At 40.6% G+C, this 22,251-nt stretch overlaps 1 protein-coding gene across 1 annotated transcript in view; it reads right to left on the bottom strand.

Moving 5' to 3' along the window:
* ntn1b (netrin 1b) overlaps window positions 1–22,251 on the bottom strand; it is a 49,581-nt gene that overhangs the window by 14,312 nt on the left and 13,018 nt on the right. The window contains exon 3 of the mRNA XM_063471338.1: window positions 5,550–5,738. Within this exon, the coding sequence (XP_063327408.1) occupies window positions 5,550–5,738 (189 nt within the window). The remainder of the gene's footprint in view (window positions 1–5,549; window positions 5,739–22,251) is intronic.

The following is a 22,251-nucleotide window of genomic DNA, read 5'->3' as shown; positions in this document are numbered from 1 at the left end:
AGCTTCTGCCAGTTTGCTGAAATAAAACCAAATGGTGACATTTTTAGGGATCTACCTCTTTTCCCCTCCAAGAAATCAACACCAGTGTGTTTTTCACATAAATCCAAGGGATGGTCGTTTAACGGAAACCATAGCTGCAATAAAATGATCATCACATAAGCTAACGATAAAAATTAACAATGCGATGGAGAGATGTTTTGTTTCAGTCGAAACATTTCAACCAGCTTAGTTTTCTTTTGACTGCTACTGTATGTTTGCATGTATATACTGCAAAATATCAGTTCATACAAATAAAATTTCAAGCTAGTATGGGAACAAAGCTAAACTGTAACTTCTGGTTTCTGCTCCACAAGTAATTAAACCTCATTCCAAAATCCTATTGACTTTATGACAACACTGATTAAAATCCAGGCTTGGAAGAGGTCTTTTGTCAACAAATGCTGTGAGACTTGCTTCATATGTCTGGATAAAGGCTGTAATCAAAGACTCAAACAATCCAACTTCGTTATTTATTCAATAATTCAGGTTTTTGCAGGAGTTAATTAACAAAATTTCCCATGAGCAACAGACCACAGGGAGTTAAATGTCACTTTGACAAAAGAGTTCATGAGCAGGTTGTGGCTTTGCTTCAGATATTGATAACAGCAGGATGGAGACGAGCATGTTGTCATTTTCAGGGAGCAGAGAGTAAAGCCAACAACTAAAAGACATTGAAATATGACTGTGGAGGAGAGCTTTGGTGAATTTTATGGATGCAACTGTTAAGATCCAGTGCAAGCAATAGAAGCAAGTATCTGGCTAAAATTAAAGTGGCTCTAATTTATTTTGCTGCAGTGTAAAAAAAAAGAGAAAAAGCCGAATTTTTTCATGAGAGATTGCAATTTTATTATGGTGTTTAAGTGGATTAATGAACCTTCCACACACTAGGACAGAGTTCTAATTGTAAGTGGAGACTCTCTTTAGCACATTTGTTTTACAATTTTTGAGTACACTCATGCTTTAAAGGTACTTACACAACATTATGACCGCCGGCAGGAGAAGTGAATAACACTGATTTTCACTTCATCCTGGCACCTGTTAGTGCAAGTGAACATTATGTACTAAAGGTTTATGTGTTCGCAGGAGGAAAATTGGGCAAATGTAAGAATTTGAGAGAGTTTGGCAAGGACCAAACTGTGATTGCTACATGAGTAGCTTAGATCATCTCCAAACCTGCAGCCCTTATGGGATGTTCTCAGTCTGCAGAGGTCAGTATCTTTGAAAGTGGTCCATGGAAGGAACAGTGGTGAACCAGTGACTGGGTCATGGGCGGGCAAGGCTCTCTGATAGCATGTGAGTAGCAAAGGCTGACCTGTGTGGCCCGATCCAACAGACGAGCAACTGTAGCTCAAATTGGTGATGAAGTTAATGCTGGTTCTTATAGAAAGGCATCAGAATACATCACAGTTTGTTGTGTATGAGGCTGCATAGCTGCAGACAGGTCAGAGTGCCCACGCTGACCCCTTCCCTTCCACTGAACACACCAACAATGGGCACATGAGCATCAGAACTGCAGCACTGAACAATGGAAGAAGGTAGCCTGGTCTGATAAATCACATTTTCTTTACATCACGTGAATGACTGGCTATGTAGAAACACCTGACACCTGCACGATGGGAAGAAGGTAAGCCAGCAGAGGCAGTGCAATACTTTGGGCAATATTCTGCTGGAAAACCTTGGTCCTGCCATCCATCTGGATGTTACTTTGAGACTTGAACCTTAGCATTGTTGCAGACCATGTACACCCTATCATGGAAACTTTCTGGTGGCTGTGGCCTCTTTCAGCAGGATAATGGACCCTGCCACCAAGCAAAAATGGTTCAGGAATGACTTGAGGAGCACAACAAGTTTGATGTTTCCTCCATTTGCGTTAAAGCCTGTTGTTAATTTTGGAGAGTTTTAAGCTATTTCAGTATTTAAACACAAGAATTTACTATCAGTACCTTTAAAGATAGCTGCACGAGGTGACGAATGACATCTTTAATAGTTCAAAGTAGAAATTGGGGTTCTTCCAAGTCTAGTTTACATCTCCCGTAGCTTGGTGTTGTCAGATTTGTCAATCATGCTACTTACCTCTGTTGTTGTAGGTGAACTAAGCCTCATTAGCTTAAGCTGGCTAGTACTGCAGTTACTTATTGCTAATGAGGGTCTTTAAGTCTGCCACTAATATGAATGTCCTGATCTTGTAAAATTATTTCAGACTTCTATCAAAGAAAGAATTCAGCTAAAGATTCAGAGTAATCGTTATGGATGTGCCTAAACTGCCAAGGTCTAACAATAACACTAACGCTGAAAGCAAGTAAGCATATTTCCTAAATATTATTTTTCTGAATCATATTTATTTAAGTAGTTGTAGACTTGACTCGAAACTCTTTAAGGTTTCCAAAACAATATTTTATCTAAAACTGTGTAAGTGGAAGGATAGGCTAGACTGTATATTAACCACTGGAAAACTACACTACTATTGCCCTCATAACAGGTGTTAAATACCGGAAACATGACTTAATTTCATGAATGGTTACTGAATGGTTTAGGAGGGAAGGGGGGGTACGATGCAGTGAACCATGTACCAGTTCCATCTCTCTGGACTCACCGTGCCTAGTTAAATACTTTTAGGCTGCCAAACGTAGGAGGTGATTCGGAAAAAAACAAACTGTTAGGGGCGGGCGGCGTGCACTGTGGTTCTCCATGAGCCATGTTTACACTGCGCTTGATGAGGGGTGAAGTTGTTAATCTGGGAAATAAAGCATGAGGCATTCCATGTAGCTATTGGAAAAGTAGGCACAGTATAAGGAAGAGCCTGTTTTTTTTCCACTAAACCTCCAACTATTAAGTAAATTATTGGGAGGAATGTTTTTTGTTGAGATGTGAAGTATTGGGGGGTGAAGGGGGAGCAGGCGGGCGCAGGAACGGAGAATGAAAGCAGACTTCCTCCTGGCTGTGTTGGCGCTGCGCTGTATTTCCTGTCCAACAACAGCAGAGTGGGATGGTTGGCTGAATTGAACAATAAATATAGCGGTTTTTAACTGATGTCACATCACCGTGTTTTTGTCACCTGAGGAGTAAGGCAGCAATCAGGCTGTTTGGGTTTGATTCCAGAGCAATGAGCAGCGCACGTGAAGGGGATGGGAAGAAGGGCTGCAAGTGTTCAGGTTACACTACAGTTGTTTGGAAAAACTTTGGAAAGATGTATGGGTGTTGCTTCACCATTAGGCGCAGTGAGAACCTCTGTTAAATTAACCTGCTCTTAGCTCTGACCCCCTGAACTGAACAACTCCCCAAATATAGCCTGAGAAAATGTTTAGGCTGGCAGACTGAAACAGCGAAGAACCATTCGTCATGTTTTAAGCTAAGTGCGCAGATGATCTATCAGGCTTGAGTTCGCCTCATGCAGCAAGCTCTGTTTGAGGGTGTCTCTGATATAAAACGCATTTGTGGGCTCGGCTTCTCGTGCATTCGCTTTCCTTTCATGCGAGCTGGAGAAGTCTGAGTGAATTAGGAGAGGAAGCTGTTGTGGCATGCAGTAGGAAATATCACGTTGCTGTTCCTGTGTTTTGATAGCCAGCGGTGTACCAAGGATAGGGGCACCAGAGGATAGGCATTCCAAGACTTTGTCACCAGCCAATCAGAGCTCAGCGGTGGATGTGGCTGAAGACCACACTATGAGCATCTATCCAGAGTTTCTCATTTGTCATTAGTGTGTGGGAAGAGGTTGGAGATTAAATGCACAGAGGCAGGGTGAAATATTGTTTAAACAAAGCATGCTGAGGCACTGCTGTAAAATTAGTAAAAATTTACATTATTTGTTATCCAGACAAATGGACTTTCCATCCAAAAGGCAAACTTTAGCCCGACTGATTACAGAAATAAAGAACAATGGTCCATGCACTCTTACTGTACATATCTCACACAGGACTGTTTGTGCATCTGTGGAGTATTTTGCCAGTGCATGTGACTGAGTGACAGCAGTTTGTTTGCTCAGGGCCTCTGAGCCTGTCTTTACTCCCAGAGGTGCTGCAAGACAGAAGGAGCTCAGCTTTTGTCCCCCACGCACATTAATCCTCGGCAGCTCGACGTATGTGCTCACACCTGTGTGCACGTGTTGTTTTTCCTTTCTCCCCATGCACATGCGTACGTGCGTTGGAAGTATGAATGGAAGAGAGGGACGATTAGCGAGCTGTTTTCACCGCTCCGCTCAGTGGATCAGCTCGCACCTTTGCTTTGTTATGTTTGTCTTGTCAGGGATTCACTGAGAACCTCAAATATCTGGGGAGCTGCAGGGGTCAGTTCATCGACACCAAGACAGGTGTGTGCTTTACTCGAAACTTTTTAACAAATTCTTGTCATACCTGAGCATGGTGAAGAGTGAGTGTATAAACTATTACACAGAGCCTGGTTTTGGAGGTTACAGTTTCTATAAAAACTACATCTTTCCTTTTCTTTTGTGATTTTTGTAGGGTTTTTTTGTAGTATTTCTTGGCCAAATGTGTATTACTTAACTTAAGTTTCATTCATTTTTTTTGTTGCCTCTCTTTTAAAGGGCTGGGATTTCTGGATCCAAACATAGACTGTATATAAAAGATAGTCACATACCCAGACATTGGTGGTGTGGGCATGTGATGGTTTTTTCACACCTTTTTTGGAGCCAGAAATATCAATAGTCAATAACAATACGATTCTGGGTCATACCTTATAAAAGTCTATTTTGGAGGGTTATCTGGGGAATCCTCACTGGCTAACAACTTGCAATTTCACAGTGAGATCTGACACACACTGGCTTCAAAAAACCACGTCAGAAACACCCACCTCAACGTTTCAATACAGGACTTTGCAAACCAGTTGGTGACTTCTTGTAGCTGCTTTCATCTTATGCCAACGGGATACTGAACACTGACTCGATGGATGTTTTTTTTAGACAACTTAGATAATGACATTCAGATAATGTTGGGCTTTTATAATCCAAAGCACACCAACGCCGAAAACATGCTCAAGAGGTCCAGCTCAGTGGTACAGATGAGTTGAGGTGACACCTAGTGGACATCTCTTTTCAAGCAACCACATCTGAAAGCCCTCAATTTTTGGCTTTAAGCTTTTTTTTGTGCAGCTTACAAGATATGAGATTTTTAGATGTTGCTTACTCAAATCTGTTTCACTGGCTCTGTAGTGTGGTGGTTTTAAACATTTGCCTAACAAGTGAAACATCCCCAGTTTCATCCCAGGCGGAGATACAAATCCCTTTGGGGATATGTGAGGAAAAGTATCCGGTGCAAAAATCTGCCAAATCAAACACATGGAACTACCTGCTATGCCAAACCTCCTGATAAGGCAGCAGCCAAAAGTCGCTTACTCAAGTCTGTTTTAAACTGTTGTATTTGTACTTGTATACATTGTACCAAGCACAGCATTTTTTTCCTTTTGGAAGAGACCTTCAACATGTGTCCAAAGGTTGGTCTTAGAGAAAGACTGAGGATCATTCATATTCCAAGAATTACACCATACCATCCTGTTACCTTTGCAAGCTCTGCGGTGAGAGATGGATTTGGTCATGTCCCTGTAGTAACCCTCCTTGCAGTAGTGACAGTGGCGCCCTGCTGTGTTGTGGCGACAGTTGAGACATACTCCACCGCTTCTACGGCCGGACAGCTTGTACAGCTCCATGTTAAAACGACAGCGGCGGGCATGCAGATTGCAGTGGCAGGCTGAGTGCATAGAGAGAGAAAGAGAGAGGGAGACTTTCATCACTAATGCAGAAACTCCTACCTTGACATTTTGCAGCTGGGCTAAGCATAATAAGTTCATTACTTAGTTTATTGAATTTAAACAACCCTTTGTGGTAATGCCATTGAAAACCGTTCAGTTTTTCTGATTTTCATGTTTTCACTTTGGTTGCGTGGTTACACAGTCCCCTGTCGTTTGACACACTCTAAACCCGTGGACACGCGAAACCAAATGCGGTGTCATCAAGCTAGAAAACAGCGCTGTTTTTCTTAGCTCCTGAAAAGGTGACGTTTTAGAAATATGAGCTTGTTATCTGACAGTGACGAACTCGGCACACAAGTTTAAAGACTTTCCAAATTGCAATTATGAGGCAGCCAAATTCAGTCTGAGAAAATGCACTTTCTTAAAAAACATCACAGAGTTCAATCTCCCAGTATGGGTTCGTCAGAGTAAGACGAGGTTATTGAAACAGATGGTGCGCTGTGGTCTGGATTGGAAATAATGAAGCCTCTAAAAGAAACGTCCTGGTTCAGGCTCTGTGTCGCTGGGCCACCTGCTTGTGAATTTAACCTCTGAACTCTGGTGATGTCAGGCAGGAAAACTTTCTTCCGCTCTCCCACGCATCTGAGAGACTTGTTAATATCGACCCCAAGATACATATTGCACTGATGCATTAAATAAAGAATTCATTTTTGAAATCATAGCTCGTGTCAATAAAAATGACATTGTGCCTGTTTAATTTCTCACACTTTTGTCACTGGTCACTTCATCTTTCACTAAGTTACTTTCACACAGTTCAATTCAATTAGCTATTAGCTTATTAGCTATAACAAGAAGTGTATCAGAACAAGTATTATTAAACCAAGTACAAGTCACTGAAATGACAGTAATACTTGGTTTAAGCAATTAACCAGCTGACTAGCTATATTGACCTGTGAGCTTGGCTCAAAACACACAAGTAACACAAAGTGTGTTTCCTCCAAGAGCCACTTGAGGCTGCTTCCAAATGTTGAGCAGAAAATTAAGCATGGGGAAAATAAGCATAGGCTAGTACAAGTGTACAGTGTTGATTTTGTATAAGTACTTCATTAAATTCTATGAAAATTGTCATAACACTGAGGTATTTATGTCCTAACTAAGCTAACTTGCTAGAGCTAGCATTAACTGATACTGTTTACCTTTCTGGCTCTACCTCCTTGTCCAAAGTAAAAATAAAAAAACAAATAAAAATCAAGATGGCAAGTCAAAACTTTATAAGCATAGTCCATTAAATACATGCTTTTGTGTCTAGGTCCATTTTTTTTTATGTAAATATGGAGCATCTGCAAAATGTTAGCTATTTTCTGTTATCTCAAGTCTGTCTTTGTGATTTTCACAGTTATGTTTCTCAGAGGAACATCAATGAGGAAGATTAGTAAGAAAAAATTAGTAAGCTGCTTTATTACCACTGGCTAAACTAAGTAATAAATACCCTTAATTACTATGGGTAGCCAGTTAACAGGGTGTGAACTGATTGAAGTGTGACCTTCTCTCCTGAAAGTATAGTGATGATAGATAGATAGATAGATAGATATTCTACATTGAGCTGGTTTCACATTTATTGAGTAGCTGTTGAATGGTTGGGTTTGCAGAATGGGGCATTGTCAGAAACCCCCGTTTTATTTTCCAATTCAATTTCAATCAGACTTCGCTCTTTGCTCTGTGATAAGATACATTACCATCCTGAAAATGACAATGATGGCTTTCCTGGTGAGGTAATCATCTTCTCTTTGCCCTTCACCTGACATTCAACCCATATTTGATAAATAAGCAGTGCTTGTTTTCTTTCTAAACCTCCGAGGACCTGGTGTCCACATATGTGGACATCACATTTTGGGTTGTCTAGACCACAATACAAAATTTTGCTCTACGAGGGCCTGATATCTACTTACGAGGACATTGTACTGCCACTGTTCTATTGAAATTTAAAACAAATGTCCTCATATGTGGATCTCAGGCCCCTGTAGAGTAAAATCAGGTAAAAAAAGATAATTCTTTGTTTTTACATTCATCAGGTCCCAATCAGCACAAATAGCAAAGAGGAATTAAAAATGCATGCCATGAAAGAGTTCGGGTCTTAGAAGGTTAAGGCAGTCATCTTTATTTGTTTCACCGAAACGTCACCAGACTAAAGTTTCAGCATAATGTCGGCAGACAGTACATGATTGCTGTAATCTTATTGTCCTCTGTTTCAGTATTAGTGCTGGTTTTTCACTTTGGCTTTACTATATGCACGTCCCTTTTCATTCAGCCCATTTCTTACCGTTCCTTCTCAAACACTGGCTCACGTTTCTGCACATTTGCTTTTCATTTGCTGTTTTGGTGCAAATAACATCTTTAAGGAGTTGCATAATCTTTTCCATTGTTTCCACTGACAGCTCTCTTGCTGGGGCCACGCTGCCTTTCAATTAGCCAGGTACAACAGCTTGTTTTAACATATTTAGATTCGTGCAGGTATTTGTTTTAGACTCGCAGAATACAAAGTGATTCCACAATTCTTCCACTACTTATAGTGATGAATTAACCTAATTTAATTAAACTTGTTTGATTCATGCGTCACACATTTCAAACTTTGTTTTGTGTCATATTTGTGCTCGCTCTATTTGCTACAAAGTGAAAAGCTGGATCCTTCAGGTGTTTTGATTCTATAATTTTTGCCAGGTCTTGTTGCATGCGCTTCCTTTTAAGCAAAAGTGAAACAAGACACTGCTTTGGGGGGACTTTAGTGTTTTTTGTGGCAGGATAATTTTGCAAGTTGTTTTATATATATATATACCATAATTTCATATTTGTTTTAATATTGAACACATTTAAATTCTCAGCTGTTATCATCTTTGTGTTATATATATAATTTATTTTTTCTTACTTTTTTCTTTTTTTTGTCTGTGTCAGTCATGTACCATTTTTATGAGCAGCCCCCACAGTATCTCACATTTTGGTAATCTCTCCATCAGTGCGCCCGTCTCGCTGTTATTAGAGGGATATGCAGGCGATAAGACTGTCACATATGCTCCGTGTTCATCAGTGGTCTGAATCACGTACAAACGGATTCACACCTGCCATAAGAGACCGGAGCTGGCAGGTGGCTGGGATTCAGAAACACTGCTTTTGAATGGGAGGCCCAGAAGCGCACACACACAGTAAAACACAGAGGTGTTTGGCAGCTGTCGCAGGCTTATCTCCCACACCTCCCTCCCCAAGACTGATCCAACACGCACTATGCCAGGCTTTGAAGAACCTCTCTCTCTCTCTCTCTCTCTCTCTCTCTCTCTCTCTCTCACACACACACACACACACACACACACACACACACACACACACACACACACACACACACACACACAGGCTCCCTCCTCCCTTTCCCTCTTACTGCTGTTGCTTTCTTATCCCAGATGTTATCTCCACTTAAGGGAAGTGTGAGGGAAAATGCAACAGGGCCTTTTCATGAATAGGTAACGGAATGCTCTTAGTTGTCTTTCTCCAAGAAGGCTGATGCTGGTATTGCACTTTTCATCTTTCCACATACTGTAACACTTAAGTCATCATTTAAAAACACACAATCGCTTTTCAAACACATCAACATTTGACAACAAAAACAGGAAATACATCTTAATTTCATTCTTTTTTAAAAATTTGGTGTCAATGATCCTTAATATTTACTTCACATGGGAACAAACTTCTATGTTTGCGAGAGCATCATGAAAAATAATAAGTGCTATCTCCTCAGCTGTCCCCAGGCTCTTCTAATGAGCTGTGTTATCTCATCCACACATCCCCACTCTGCTCACACTGCCACTGTAGTGGTTTTCCTGCAGTGACAATAGCTTGAGTGCTGATAATAAGCCATGTGCGCAGCAGGCTCCAAATGCCTCTCAGTAAAATCTGTCACACATTTGCCAAATAACTGAGTTAGTGAAAAGCCCAGCCACAGGTAAATCTCGGCCAGTAACTCCAATAATTCCACTGCATGCTGCTGCCATCTAATACTAAAACTGGTGTAAAAGTTCTCAGTGGGGTGACTGCAGCTCATTAAAGAAGAACATTTAGTTAATTTGGTTAAATAAGCTATTTTATTAGGTCTAGCATACTGTATGCAATCAGAGAGACACACTGCAGGACGGAGCTTCATCTTCTATGAGTTTAGAAAGGAATGGTTACTGCAAAACAGCTGCTTGCTTTGATTGGACATCCAGAGTGGCAATGTGTCTTTTCTGGGTCTGCTTTCATTTGGTTTCAAGGGCCTACTTAGAGCTATGCTATTCCAATCTATTTATGTTCAAGTGCCATCTATCAGGGTTAGTAAGGAAGCGCTCCCGGTGGGTGTGCATATTGGATGAAAATTACGCATCCCACAGCTCGGTGGAGGCGGTTTTTTGCCCCGTCTACAAGGGGGGAAAAAAAATTACACTTCAGAAACAATCAAATGTCTGTGCACGATGATCTCTAATGAAATTTGGTTACGGATGGTTTAAAAATGCGCCATGGCGACAGCAGGAATTTACCAACCCTGTCAACAGGTGTCAGATGTTTAACCATACAACATGTATGAGAGGGTTGTGTGAGGGTTGTATTTTGTCTGTGTGTGTGTGTGTGTGTGTGTGTGTGTGTGTGTGTGTGTGTGTGTGTGTGTGTGTGTGTGTGTGTGTGTGTGTGTGTGTGTGTGATGTCGGCTGAAAAGAATGTGCCGCTTCTTCAGAGGCGGAGAAGGAACGAATTCCAGCGCAATTGTTGTTTATCCAGGAGCAATTATTCTCTCACTGTGTATAATCCTGTACAGTCGCTGGTATCATGAGCCGGAGGCGTGCGCCAAATCAAACAGGGTTCATGTCTCATGGCGGTCTGTGATCTCAGAGAAAGACAGCACTTAGGCTGCAGATTACAGAGCCATATTTTCACGACAACAGTGGGTTTATTGATCTGGGCACACGGAGACACAAACGCGCACTTACTGCGAATGCGTCACGTGTACTTGATTCCAGTGCACAGAGCTTATACAATGCTTGCATAACACCTATGGCGCATATGTGGGTGATATTTCAGAAAAGTCGCAAGAGTTCATTCATATCCATGAAGTGCTTCTGTACTTTATGTGTATTATAAAAAGAAAAGTAATACTTAGATTGTATTAAATGACTTACACTATAATAAGTTAGTTTTCTCCCTCATTTCTACAGCTATGTTTCTGTAGTAGTGTAGTATCATTTAGTAATAACACACAGAAAAGCGATACTTATATGGAAAGCTTTTTAGGAGGTTCTCCAACAGTTTTGATTCCTAGATGGAGCTCAGGAATACATTTACAGTTCCCCCAACATTTTATCATTTCAAAAACATGTGCATAACTATTTTATGGCTTCAGCTATACAGTTACACCCTCCTTTACAGCTTATTGTTCTCAACTATAAAACTGTATTATAAAATATTTATAATAAAAAGTAGTCTTTTTGGAGGATTTACAATAGCGATTTTTCCTCCAATGACATTTTACATACAGCATAGTAGAATCATATTTTGACCATAAAGTTTTTCTTTTATTGTTATTTAATGCTATATATATATATATATATATATATATATATATATATATATATATATATATATATATATATATATATTTTTTTTTTTTTTTTTTTTTTTTTTTTTTTATTTATTTATTTATTTTTTTTTAATACTGTAGAGAGCTGTAGCAGTGTAGTTTTAATAGATAAGGTCATTCCCTAATCTGATGCTTAAAACTAGAAATCCACTTCTAATAACGCAACCAAGAGATTATCCTTAATTCTCTGGCAGTAGTCGTTGCTATTAAGGCTCATAAAGACGCCACGGAGTCGTTGATCACATCATGTTGCATAAAACGGATGGCAGAAAAGCAGATGACTGATTATGAACAGCCCTTTAAATCTTTGTCATAAATACAGTGTTGCAGTTGCCACGGCCCCAGAATGGACTCGTTATTAAAGTCAGTGCTTGTGTCGCACAGAACTCGTGGACTTTCTTTAATAAAGCACGTTTGACTCGGTGATGCAAAGGCATAAAAATGATCCACGACCCCCCATCCCCACCCCCAGCTGCCTCCAGGCTCGCTTCCACCAGACTCACGACACCAAACAATGAACGTTTCGATCACACGACGCTGCAGCAGCTGCGATTTTGATGAGGGCAAAGACAACAACAAAGGACTTCAACAACAAGGACTCCAGATGGTGAATCCTTTTACAAGTTTCCGGAGCGCTTTTGATGATTTCAGAAAAAAATGTAAACACTGAACGAGAACCAAATGGATCTGCAAAGGGGAGATTTCAATCTCTCGCAGAATATGGATCGGGTTTACGCAACGACCTCTGCCCCGTCACCTTGGTGTTATGTAAACAAACAAAGCATCAGAATAAGAAAATTATTTAAAGATTTTGTTTTTCTTTGATCAAGCCAAAAAGGAGATGGCATGAATGAGATAAACAACTGAATCGGAACATGAGGAGTTGGTATTCGAGATGTGGTTTTAATGAGGCACATATTGGAGGTAGCAGGATGTTTGAAAAATGAGAAAGCGGCCTTCATTTTGCTGCATTTTATCACTCATATACTATTTATATTAAGCAGAAAAGGAGAGACTCCATATTCAGATATTCAATATCACAGGAGAGCGAGAGAGCCATTCCTTTACAGAGAGTACATGCTGTATTTTCTAGTGACAAGCTACATCCTTCTAGCAGCTTTCTTTATATTTTGCTAGGAAAATTGGAAAAGGGTTCAGTTACTTATTGAAAGATGTGCAAAACACACATGGAAATACAATATATAATGCAAAAACTGTTTGTTTTGTTTTAAAAAGCATGAAGGCCAATATTTGGTATGACCACCTTTATTCTTCAACACAGCCTGATGTCTCTTAGGCAGCTTTCTTCCTTAAGTAGTCTCCAGAAATAGTTCTCCAGGCTTATTGAAGGACATTCAAAGCTCTTCATTGGATGTTGGCTGTTCTTTGTCAAGATGATCCCACACTGTTTCAGTAATGTTGAGGCCAATCCATCTCTGATTGTTCCATTGTCTGTTTTTCTATCCAGGTAGTTTTTTTTTCTGCACTAGCAGTGTGTTTGAGATCACTGTCACTGTGAAAAATGAAGCTGTCCCTAATTAAATGCTTTCTAGATGTTACTGCATGGTGGATCAAAAATCTGATGGTACTTTTCTGTGTTCGTGATTCCATACATTTTGACAAGATCTCTAACACCACTGGCTGAAATGCAGGGCCAAAACATAACAGAGCCTCCACCGTCTTTTACCGAAGGCTGTGGACACTCACTATTACATCTCTGTCCTCTGTACATATTATTTAAAGTTTGAACCAAACATTTTAAATGTGGATTCATCACTCCGTCAGACCTTTTGCTGCTGATGTTCAGTCCAGTTCTTGTGTAATTCAGGACTCCTCAGCCTTTTCTCTCTGTTTCCCTTCCTCAATAATGGCTTCTTCCACTCTTCCAGTGACACCATCTCTGATGAGGCTTCACTGGATCAACTGATTCTATGTATTTTCTAATGACACACTGCACACCATGCTGAGAAAAGCTTTTGATTAAAAGCTCTTTGGGAATAACTTTGTTTATGCCAAAGTATTTCATGTCTGTCAAACTGTGGTGTCTTTGGCATATTTTTTATATTAAAAAAAGGGGAACAAAGAATGTGTGTTTGTGACAAGATACACTTCAAAATTGGTTCTTTGCTAAGTTGTTTGTTATGTGTAGACACAACGCTGGTTCATCCCTTATGCTTGAATGATTCATATGTCTCTAACAAAAAAATAAAAATAATCCACTGAAAATGGTCCGGTAGAAGGACTGGGCTGAAAATGAGTCAAAAAGCAGTCAATGTCCAAAAAAGAACTTTGCAAAACCTTCAGAAAGCCTATTGTTCAAGACAATTTACAAGCAAGTCTGGCTCGTTGGACACAAATGCTAAAAAGAAATGAGGGATGGCTTGAGACTTTTGTGCAGTACTGTAGATCAAAACTATCCTCACAATTACAGTCCATATATTTTCCCAGGGACAAGAAACCAGAGCAACATGCACTTAACTACAGGATTTTAGAAACAGGATTTACTGCACTGTTTATCATACAATCACCAAGTGGCAAGTCAAGTTTGCAATTGCTTAAAAATCCACTTCCTTTAATAGTCAGTAGATGGTAGTTTGGGGGAAAGCAACAGAAATAAAAAACAAAACAAAACACCAACTTAGCTTTTTTGTGAAATCAGTTTTCTTCTCAGTCTCGTGTCTCTGTGGCAGCGATGATGCTGCACATTAATTATGAGATAAGAGGAATTCATAAGTGTTATTTATAGAGCCCCAAGTCACAGTCATTTTATCTCAAGCCATTTTATATCATGAGGTAAATAAAATCACTATGATCCTACAATTCCCTATGAGCAAGATCTCTGCAGCACTTGGAAGAAAAACAAATCCTTTTAAAATGAGATCTTCTGTGACCAGTTGGGGCGCAGCCAAACTGCAGCCGTGGGGCGTAATTTTCAAGGTGGACAAAACAGTTCTTTGACATATTTGTGGAAACTGTCAGAGCTACAAGCCTCTCATTGGGTATTTATCTTGACATTGTGATGAGTGCATCATAGCAAAGTGAAGCTTTTAAAATACAAGAAATAATTTTACCAGTTTTTAAACAATAGTGTTACATTTAGTGCGTGATCTTTTACTAAATAAGCATCTGAGAGAAGATTGTTAAAAAAAAAAACAGATTCCCACTATGTGTGGTTCAATCCACACCTCTCACTCACTGTTGTGTTCATCCACATTACATAAAGGAGGAGGTCAAGCTCGTGTTAACGTTCTCTCCCTCTCAAGTCTTCGGCTGTGGCGACAGAAAATAGCTGCACGGTCAAAACTCAGATATGCCACAATGTCCTCTTTGGTCCCCAGCTACTAAACTGCCTGTGTGGCCTTTGGGGCTGAATGATCACAGCTCATTTCAGTGCCAGCCCACGGAGATGTTCCACAAATCAGGTTAAATTCATGATCCTGGAGAAAGCACAATGCTGTGGCAGAAACATAAATAACAGTTAAATGTCTTCTTTTTGGTTCATTTCATTTCTAGCCAGGCAGGATGTACATTAAAATGCACACTGAGGCTACAGAGTGTCTGCTGGATTCTTGACTTGACTGTTTTCACATTCATTTTGTCCCCCCGACTCCACCGCGTTGCCAACCCACGTGGTCTACCCGCTCAGGGTGATTGGGTATCAGCCATGAAGTATCAACGCAAGATATGGATAAGGACCAGGAGTCAAGACTTGGGGCTAGGAATCTGTTGGCATTATCAGACTAGTTCAGGGACCAGGGTCCCTCACACACTAAGCATGGCTCATTGCAAACTTTGGCTTGGTGCTACCTATTAGGCATGCGTGACGGCAATGCAAAGCTATCCGCCTTGGGTTATTTGAATTTTTGGCTGAAAACAACTGTAACCACATCTTTTACACTTTCATAGAGAGCTAACATTACATCACATATTTTATGGTCTGTGACAGCAAAAGCAAAGCTGACAAGAACCATTACCTCTGTCCACTCCATATGAAGGCCAAAGGCTAACAGAACAGCTTAGCAGCATCTGCCTGGTTTTATGAGGGCAGATGCTATCAGGCTAATGATGCCATCACGGCTAATTTGGCAGCCACACATCTGCTCCTTGCTGGCAGGAGTTGCAACAGCTCCGCTACCATAACTGCAGACACAGAAACACAATGAGCCATCGCTCAGCTCACCTTTCACCTCCGATGAGCTGCCAGACAACACAAGGTTGCACTTTGTACCCGGGGACCAGATAAGAGATGAAAGGTATGAGTGGTGCTAATGAACTGAATTATCCTCACAATGAAAGACTATCTAAAGCCATCCCTCTTTGCCACTTCGCCCAGGCCCGAGCATGTTTCTTCGTCTGTGTGAAAACATGCAGCATTACTGTGTTTGCTTTTGGCCTCGGTGCAAATATCAATTGATGGTTTGTGTTTAACAGAGAGAGAGAGAAAAGAAAGAAAGAAAAAAACCTATTGCGAGTTTTTAACTGGGATTATGTGAAATAATCCCAGCTACTGGGTCTTAGTCTTTGTGCAGTTCTATCACACTTGAAAGTTGTTGTCGTCTTATAGCTGTGTAATAAGGAAAACATAAAGCTGCTCCAATCCAAAATCTAGAATGGATTAAATGACTTATATTTATATAAAACACATGAAAAGTGGATTTTTTTCCCACTACATGGAATTTAACAATGATTTTTTAATCTGTGCTTAAACTCTTGGCTCACATCAGCCTTGCTGAAAGACACCAAACACCTGTCAGCTCACAAAAAGGGAATTTCAGCAACTAAAGCTGGCCTCTGACCTAACAGGAATTTCCCTGTGGGTGTTAGACATAATCAAGATTTTGGAAGCAAATTTTTGCACAACACTGAAAGAGAAGGTGGCATGGCAAATGTTTCCCATGAAGCTTATGTGTATATTATTTTATATTTCGGAGTTCTAATAAGGTTGTCATTATACCACCAACCACTTTGTCTAATAGCAGAGTACCCCGCTGCTGATTATTGGTTGCAAAATGTGTGTAAACTCTCTGCCGACTGCATCTCTCAGTGTGGGAAGAAGTCTTTTCCCTGAGTTGCAGGTCCCGTCTCGCCGTGCAGCATGCGCTGATGTCATGGGAGGCGTTCCCCCTCCCTCTTTATGAGCACGGCTCTGTGATCTCTGGTGGAGATCAATTAGTTGAGCAATCAGCCCGCCCCTTGCTTTTGTGTGAGTAACTGCTCGTAAACCGTTTGGTTGCCTGGCGAACGGGGGAATGCACTGCCTCAACATAAACAGCCACCCAAAGTCAGCCTGGCCAGAGCAGAGCTCCACTCTCCTCCTCGGTGTAGTGCATGTCATTAGGTAATGCAGCGTGACATCAGCTCGTTGCAATTTACCATTAGCCAGTGTAGTTTAAGATTAGCTGGTAATAATTTGTGTGGGTCAATTAATGACCTGTTGGAGGTGATTTAAAAAGAGCAGCAGTTGCCTGCAGGTTTTAATGCAGCCAGGTTGATCTGCAGACATTATCCTGGCTTTACTTGCTTAAAACACACACGCAAAAAAATGTTTATTCTAACAACATTCAGTGCATTCCTTCACAGTGTTCTGCATGTGCTACAGCACAATGAAGCATTTCTCAGTTTCTCTGCAGTGTGTGAGCTCTGACTGATCTGAGCCATGACCCGTTTTACTTCCAAGGGGGCTGAACAAAACCCACCCGACATTTTGTAGCAGCCACATTTTGTAATTGTGCAATCAGTAATGACCAGAGCTATTCACTCCCCTTTCTAAACAGCCGCTGCTAGGTGGTGCCAACGATAACACACCCTCTCTTATGAATAATAACGCATAATGGCCAGTGTATCTCAGCCCATTTATCCTCTTGTTGTAGGATTGGGAGCGGTCCAGAGGAGGCGGGAGTGGGCGTAGCACTAGTTCAGTTTGCTGGAACATACGCCATGTAACTGCAACAGCCTCACTTGGAACCTCTGTTGCGTGTCACTCGCTTTTTCTGTCACGCTTTTCATCTCGTCTTTTGGAATGAAATGGGACACAGATACACGAGGGGATGGGGGGGGGTAAAAGGATGTGTTTACATGCTGGCTATTAGCTCTCTCTTTTTTCTTCTTCTTAGTTTTTCTTCAAATGTCCAGACCTGTTGTCGAGGCCTCTCTTTCACCTGATCCTCCCACCATCAGAGGTCATGTGTTTAAATTTTACGCAGAGCCAAATCTTGATCGCGTTTGAGGTTCGCTTCCTGGCAGCCCACTGGAGGAAACAAAACTGCACTTAAAATGACCAATTAAAGCACAAAGCTGATGGATTGGTGACGGAACATCCTGCTGTCACTGCTTTTCAAGACTGCGGGGCGTTCACTGGAGAATACTTCCTTTTTTATGCTGTGTGTGTGTGTGTGTGTGTGTGTGTGTGTGTGTGTGTGTACGGGTTCGTACTATCCTGGTGGGGACCAAAATCTGACTTTTACTATCCTGGTGGGGACTTTCTGCACCGTGGGGACCAAAATCCAGGTCCCCTCGGGGTTGAAAGCAATTTTCACACTCAAAATGCGGTTTTACTGTCAGGGTTACAATTAGGTTATGGTTAGGTTTAGGGTAAGGGTTAGGGTTAGGCATTCATTTTTAATGGTTAGGGTTAGGGTAAGGGGCTAGGGAAAGCATTATGTCAATGGGATGTCCCCACGAGGATAGCAAACCAGACATGTGTGTGTGTGTGTGTGTGTGTGTGTGTGTGTGTGTGTGTGTGTGTGTGTGTGTGTGTGTGTGTGTGTACAACTGCGTCACTGACTAAAAATGCCCGCTGTGACTGTTGCTGAAATATTCTCTTGAGTAATAATCTCATAAAAGCTTATTAGTTTCTGATAGAGCTGTGTGTTTTTGTTTGATGCCTTGTATATTTTCATTTATGAACTGGAGCGCTTCCAAAGTGTAGGTGTGGAAACAGGCTGACAGGAGTGCTGCTCCTTTCCTTCCTCAAGTTTATGGGAGAGGTGATGAAAAGGTCCTCGGTCATTAAGGTCATTAAGCTTGATAAGCAAATTCTGTTCCCTCCGTTCTGTCTCTAAAGGAAGCTTTTATGGTTATTGTATGTGGATTGCATCTAAATGCTATAACAACACTGTGCCCAGCTTTCTTAACTGTTCATCCATTACTTCAGTAGCTCTTTACACCATTTAATGTTGAGGTCTGGGCTCAGGGGAGGCCAATCCATGACTAACAGTGTTCCACTGTGTGTTTTTCTATCCAGGTATGCTTTTACCGTGTTATTGTAATGATGAAAAATTAAGCTGCTGGCAGTCAGATGGTACTGCATAGTGGATCAAAATCTGATATTACTTTCCTGTTTTCATAATTCCATCAATTTAAACAAGATCTCAAACACAACTGAATGAAATGCAGCCTAAACCTTGACAGAGCCTCCACCATGTTTCACAGATGGCTGTAGACACTCACTGTTGTAACGCCTCGCCTGATCCCTCTCATTCGTACATATTGATGATCATTTGAACCAAAGATTTCAAATTCACTCCATAAGACTTGTTGCTACTCATTTTCATTCTAGTTTGTGAGCTAGTATGCATGCCTCAGACTTTTTTTGCTGTTTCTTCCTCTTCCTTCCATTGAAGGTTCATCTGCATCTCTCAGGTCCTGTTTCTGGTCTTTGTTGGATTTGTTTCCTATTTTTTAATGACATGATTTTCAGATACTGTTCATCAGCTGTAGATTAAAGCTGCCACTTCTTCTTTTGTCCTTCACTTATCCAGTTTCCCAGTTTCCTCAAATTTCTTAAGGACACACTGGTGGTTCAAGACTTTTGCACGGTACTGTAGGCCAGAGTATATGGAGTTAAAGTTACTTTTGCATTTTTAACCTGCATAGGTAAGCAGTGGGATCTGATCAGGAGTCAGTGTAATTTTTTTAAATTGTTACTAATTTCTTAACATTTGCCAGATTTCCTACATCATACATTATCGCTGTAAGTCCATATACCTTTGACAAACCTTTCTTCTGCATGTCATTACCGAGATCTTAAAAGTTCTCTGTCACTGAAGTTGAGTCACAAAGCTAGCTGGTTGGAACAGGGCATGACGTAGGATAAGACTTTGGAGCAGTGTGGCCTTTGTGGCACCACAAGCTTTGTACTTATTTTGTCCTTTGTCTAGATTACTGCAGCCTATAGTTCTTATTCATTGTGTCTTGTGAGTAATTTTGGATTATGGGAATTGTGGTTTGAGTGTTGATACAATAGGGAGACATTTGAAAATCACCCACTTATCCTAACTGTAATCACCGAACTGAGGCCGGCCTGAATAGTTTCCTCCAGCTCACGGCTTGTATTTACAGTAAACCTGACATTACATGAATGGAGCCTAATTGAGCTTGTGGTCATAAGAGGTATTCTCCAGACTAAACCCGTCCTAAACATTTAAACAGGGCAAGGCTGCTGCAGGACTCCAGTGTTAGGCTGAGGTCCAAATCTCCCCCACAGAGCAAGGAGGTTATTTTAACACTCTGGCACACGGCAGCTCCACAGTGTTCACCCGTGCAGAGGGAATAAGGGAGGAAGAGGCAGGAAGCCACTAGGCTGTAAATCATAATGCTGAGGTGACAATCCATCGTTCTTGTGGCATGTTTATTGTGCTTTTCTCCACTTTTCTCCAAAGGCCTATTTATAACTGGCCACATTCCCATCTCAAAAATGTCTCTCCTGTGTATTTTAGATTGCACATTTAACCCCCTGTCCTAGCTATCAAAGATAAAGCTTAAGTGCAATTGTTTTTCAGTTTCATTCAATTCACTGAGACATTTGTGGAGTTTTTGCACACAGTGGTGTGTAAACTCTTTACAAGTCAAAGAAGGTGTGAAGGCAAGCTGTACACCAACTTAGGAAAAATCTTAGAGCTTGAACAGCATCAAATTTTCTTCAGATAGGAGGGGGGGGGGGGGGGGGGGAATTAGGAAAATAATGGTTAATGGTTGCTTTTATGGAAACACTGAGAAGTCACAGGGATTTTGTTACTGCTGTGTACATTTCGTCCCAAAGTAGTAATGAGTAAAACAAATGCAGTACAAAGGCCTCAGCTGTCAGTCAGACCTGCCTGGTTTATTACTAATATATCATTTTACTGTTTAAAGCGACGTGCCCCTTATTTATGCAAATCATTATCAGTTACCTGCCATAACAACAGAGAGGCCAAAGACTGTATGTGAAAGATGGCCACAGTAACGTCAACTGCTAGTTTAAAATGGCTCTTTTTGAATCCTTGATTATAGCATCTTTTGTTGTTTGTTTATTCCTTTTTTGTAGTTGTTTTGTTTTGAACAAGAACTAACGAGACTTGAAAAAGAGCGTGAAGTGCTAAATAATCAGCTAAAGCTAGCAAGTGGGGTCGTCAAGGTGCACGCACAGATTGCATACACTGTTCCAAAAAATAGTAATGTCAAAGTATCTTACTGTATATTTTACAGTTTTGTACTGTCTTTCTAGGATATCATTAAATTTACATGAGTAGACCGTAATCTTACATGTCAAAAGTAAAACAACATAACATCACTGTAAATATACTAAAACACAATGTACTTGTTTGTTAAACATATGTTTCTGTACATAAGCATATTTAGATCGTAAAAATACATCCAGAAATGGGAACAGCTAGTTCTCTCATCATGCCTTGGGACATGTGCTGCTGTTTAGATGTTCTTGTTTTATTGTTTATGGTTACGTTACTTTTAACTGTTATCTTGAATGTTGTGTTTACGCCGTGGTGCAGAGTCACTGACAGTTGTTGTTTTGTAGAGAGAGTGCTGTACCATGAGTAACTGCTGTTGTGCTGTTGTTGAACCTTGAGGCATATTGTAGCACCAGAAAGTGTTTAAATAAAGAGCTCCCCCTACCAGCTTGGGGTTGAATAACAAGCTCAATCTCTCTCTGTGAGCGTCTTTGTTTAGATTCCTCTGCATGCCACAATTTAAAACGTTACACGGCCACGCTGTGCTAATATTACATGTTTTGAAAAAGAAATGTAGAGGTAGGAATTGCAGGTAATATAAATAACATGACACTAAGCATCGGCCAATGAATGTGAACTAACAACAACAAGGTCGCGGGTATGGCTGCACTGTAGGAAAAAATCCTAATATAAAAGTATTTTACTTTGCATTTTACAGTTTTGTTCTGTTCTTCTAGAATATCATTAAAGTTACGTAAATAGACTGTGACTTCACATTTCAAATGTAAATTAACGTTAAATCACTGTAATGTAATAAAACATAATTTTCATGATTATTAAATGTATCTGTCTGTACATATGCATATTTAGATTGTTAAAATACATTCACAAATGTATCATGATTTCGCAAATATCTGTCCGTTACTTGAAAGATTGAACTGTTGAATTCAAATGTAATGCTATGGTAAAGCATATAACATGATCCCTATGAGCTTGTGTTACATCACATACGTATTATTATCACTGCTAGTTAGGGCGATCGTGGTTCAAGAGTTAGCAGTTCGCCTTGTGATCAGAAGGTTGCCGGTTCAAGCCCCGGCTCGGACACTCTCCGTCGTTGTGTCCTTGGTCAAGACTCTTCACCTACTGGCAATGGCCAGAGGGGCCGATGGTGCGATATGGCAGCCTCGCCTCTGTCAGTCTGTCCCAGGGCATACAATCCATTATTATTTAAACCAACTGTTAACTGTATATTCCTGTACATTTACGTATTATGATTCATATTGCCACATTCATTGACCTTGTTTATAGGTAATTTCATTGTTTGATCACGTTAAAATGTTCCTAATTTAATGTCTATAAGCACTTGAAGGAGGCAAAATCCCATGTAAAATTAGCGCAACAAACTCTGTT

This window comes from Pelmatolapia mariae, linkage group LG4, assembly GCF_036321145.2.
Source record: "Pelmatolapia mariae isolate MD_Pm_ZW linkage group LG4, Pm_UMD_F_2, whole genome shotgun sequence".
Lineage (NCBI taxonomy): Eukaryota > Metazoa > Chordata > Actinopteri > Cichliformes > Cichlidae > Pelmatolapia > Pelmatolapia mariae.
This window is presented reverse-complemented; position numbering and strand designations above follow the sequence as displayed.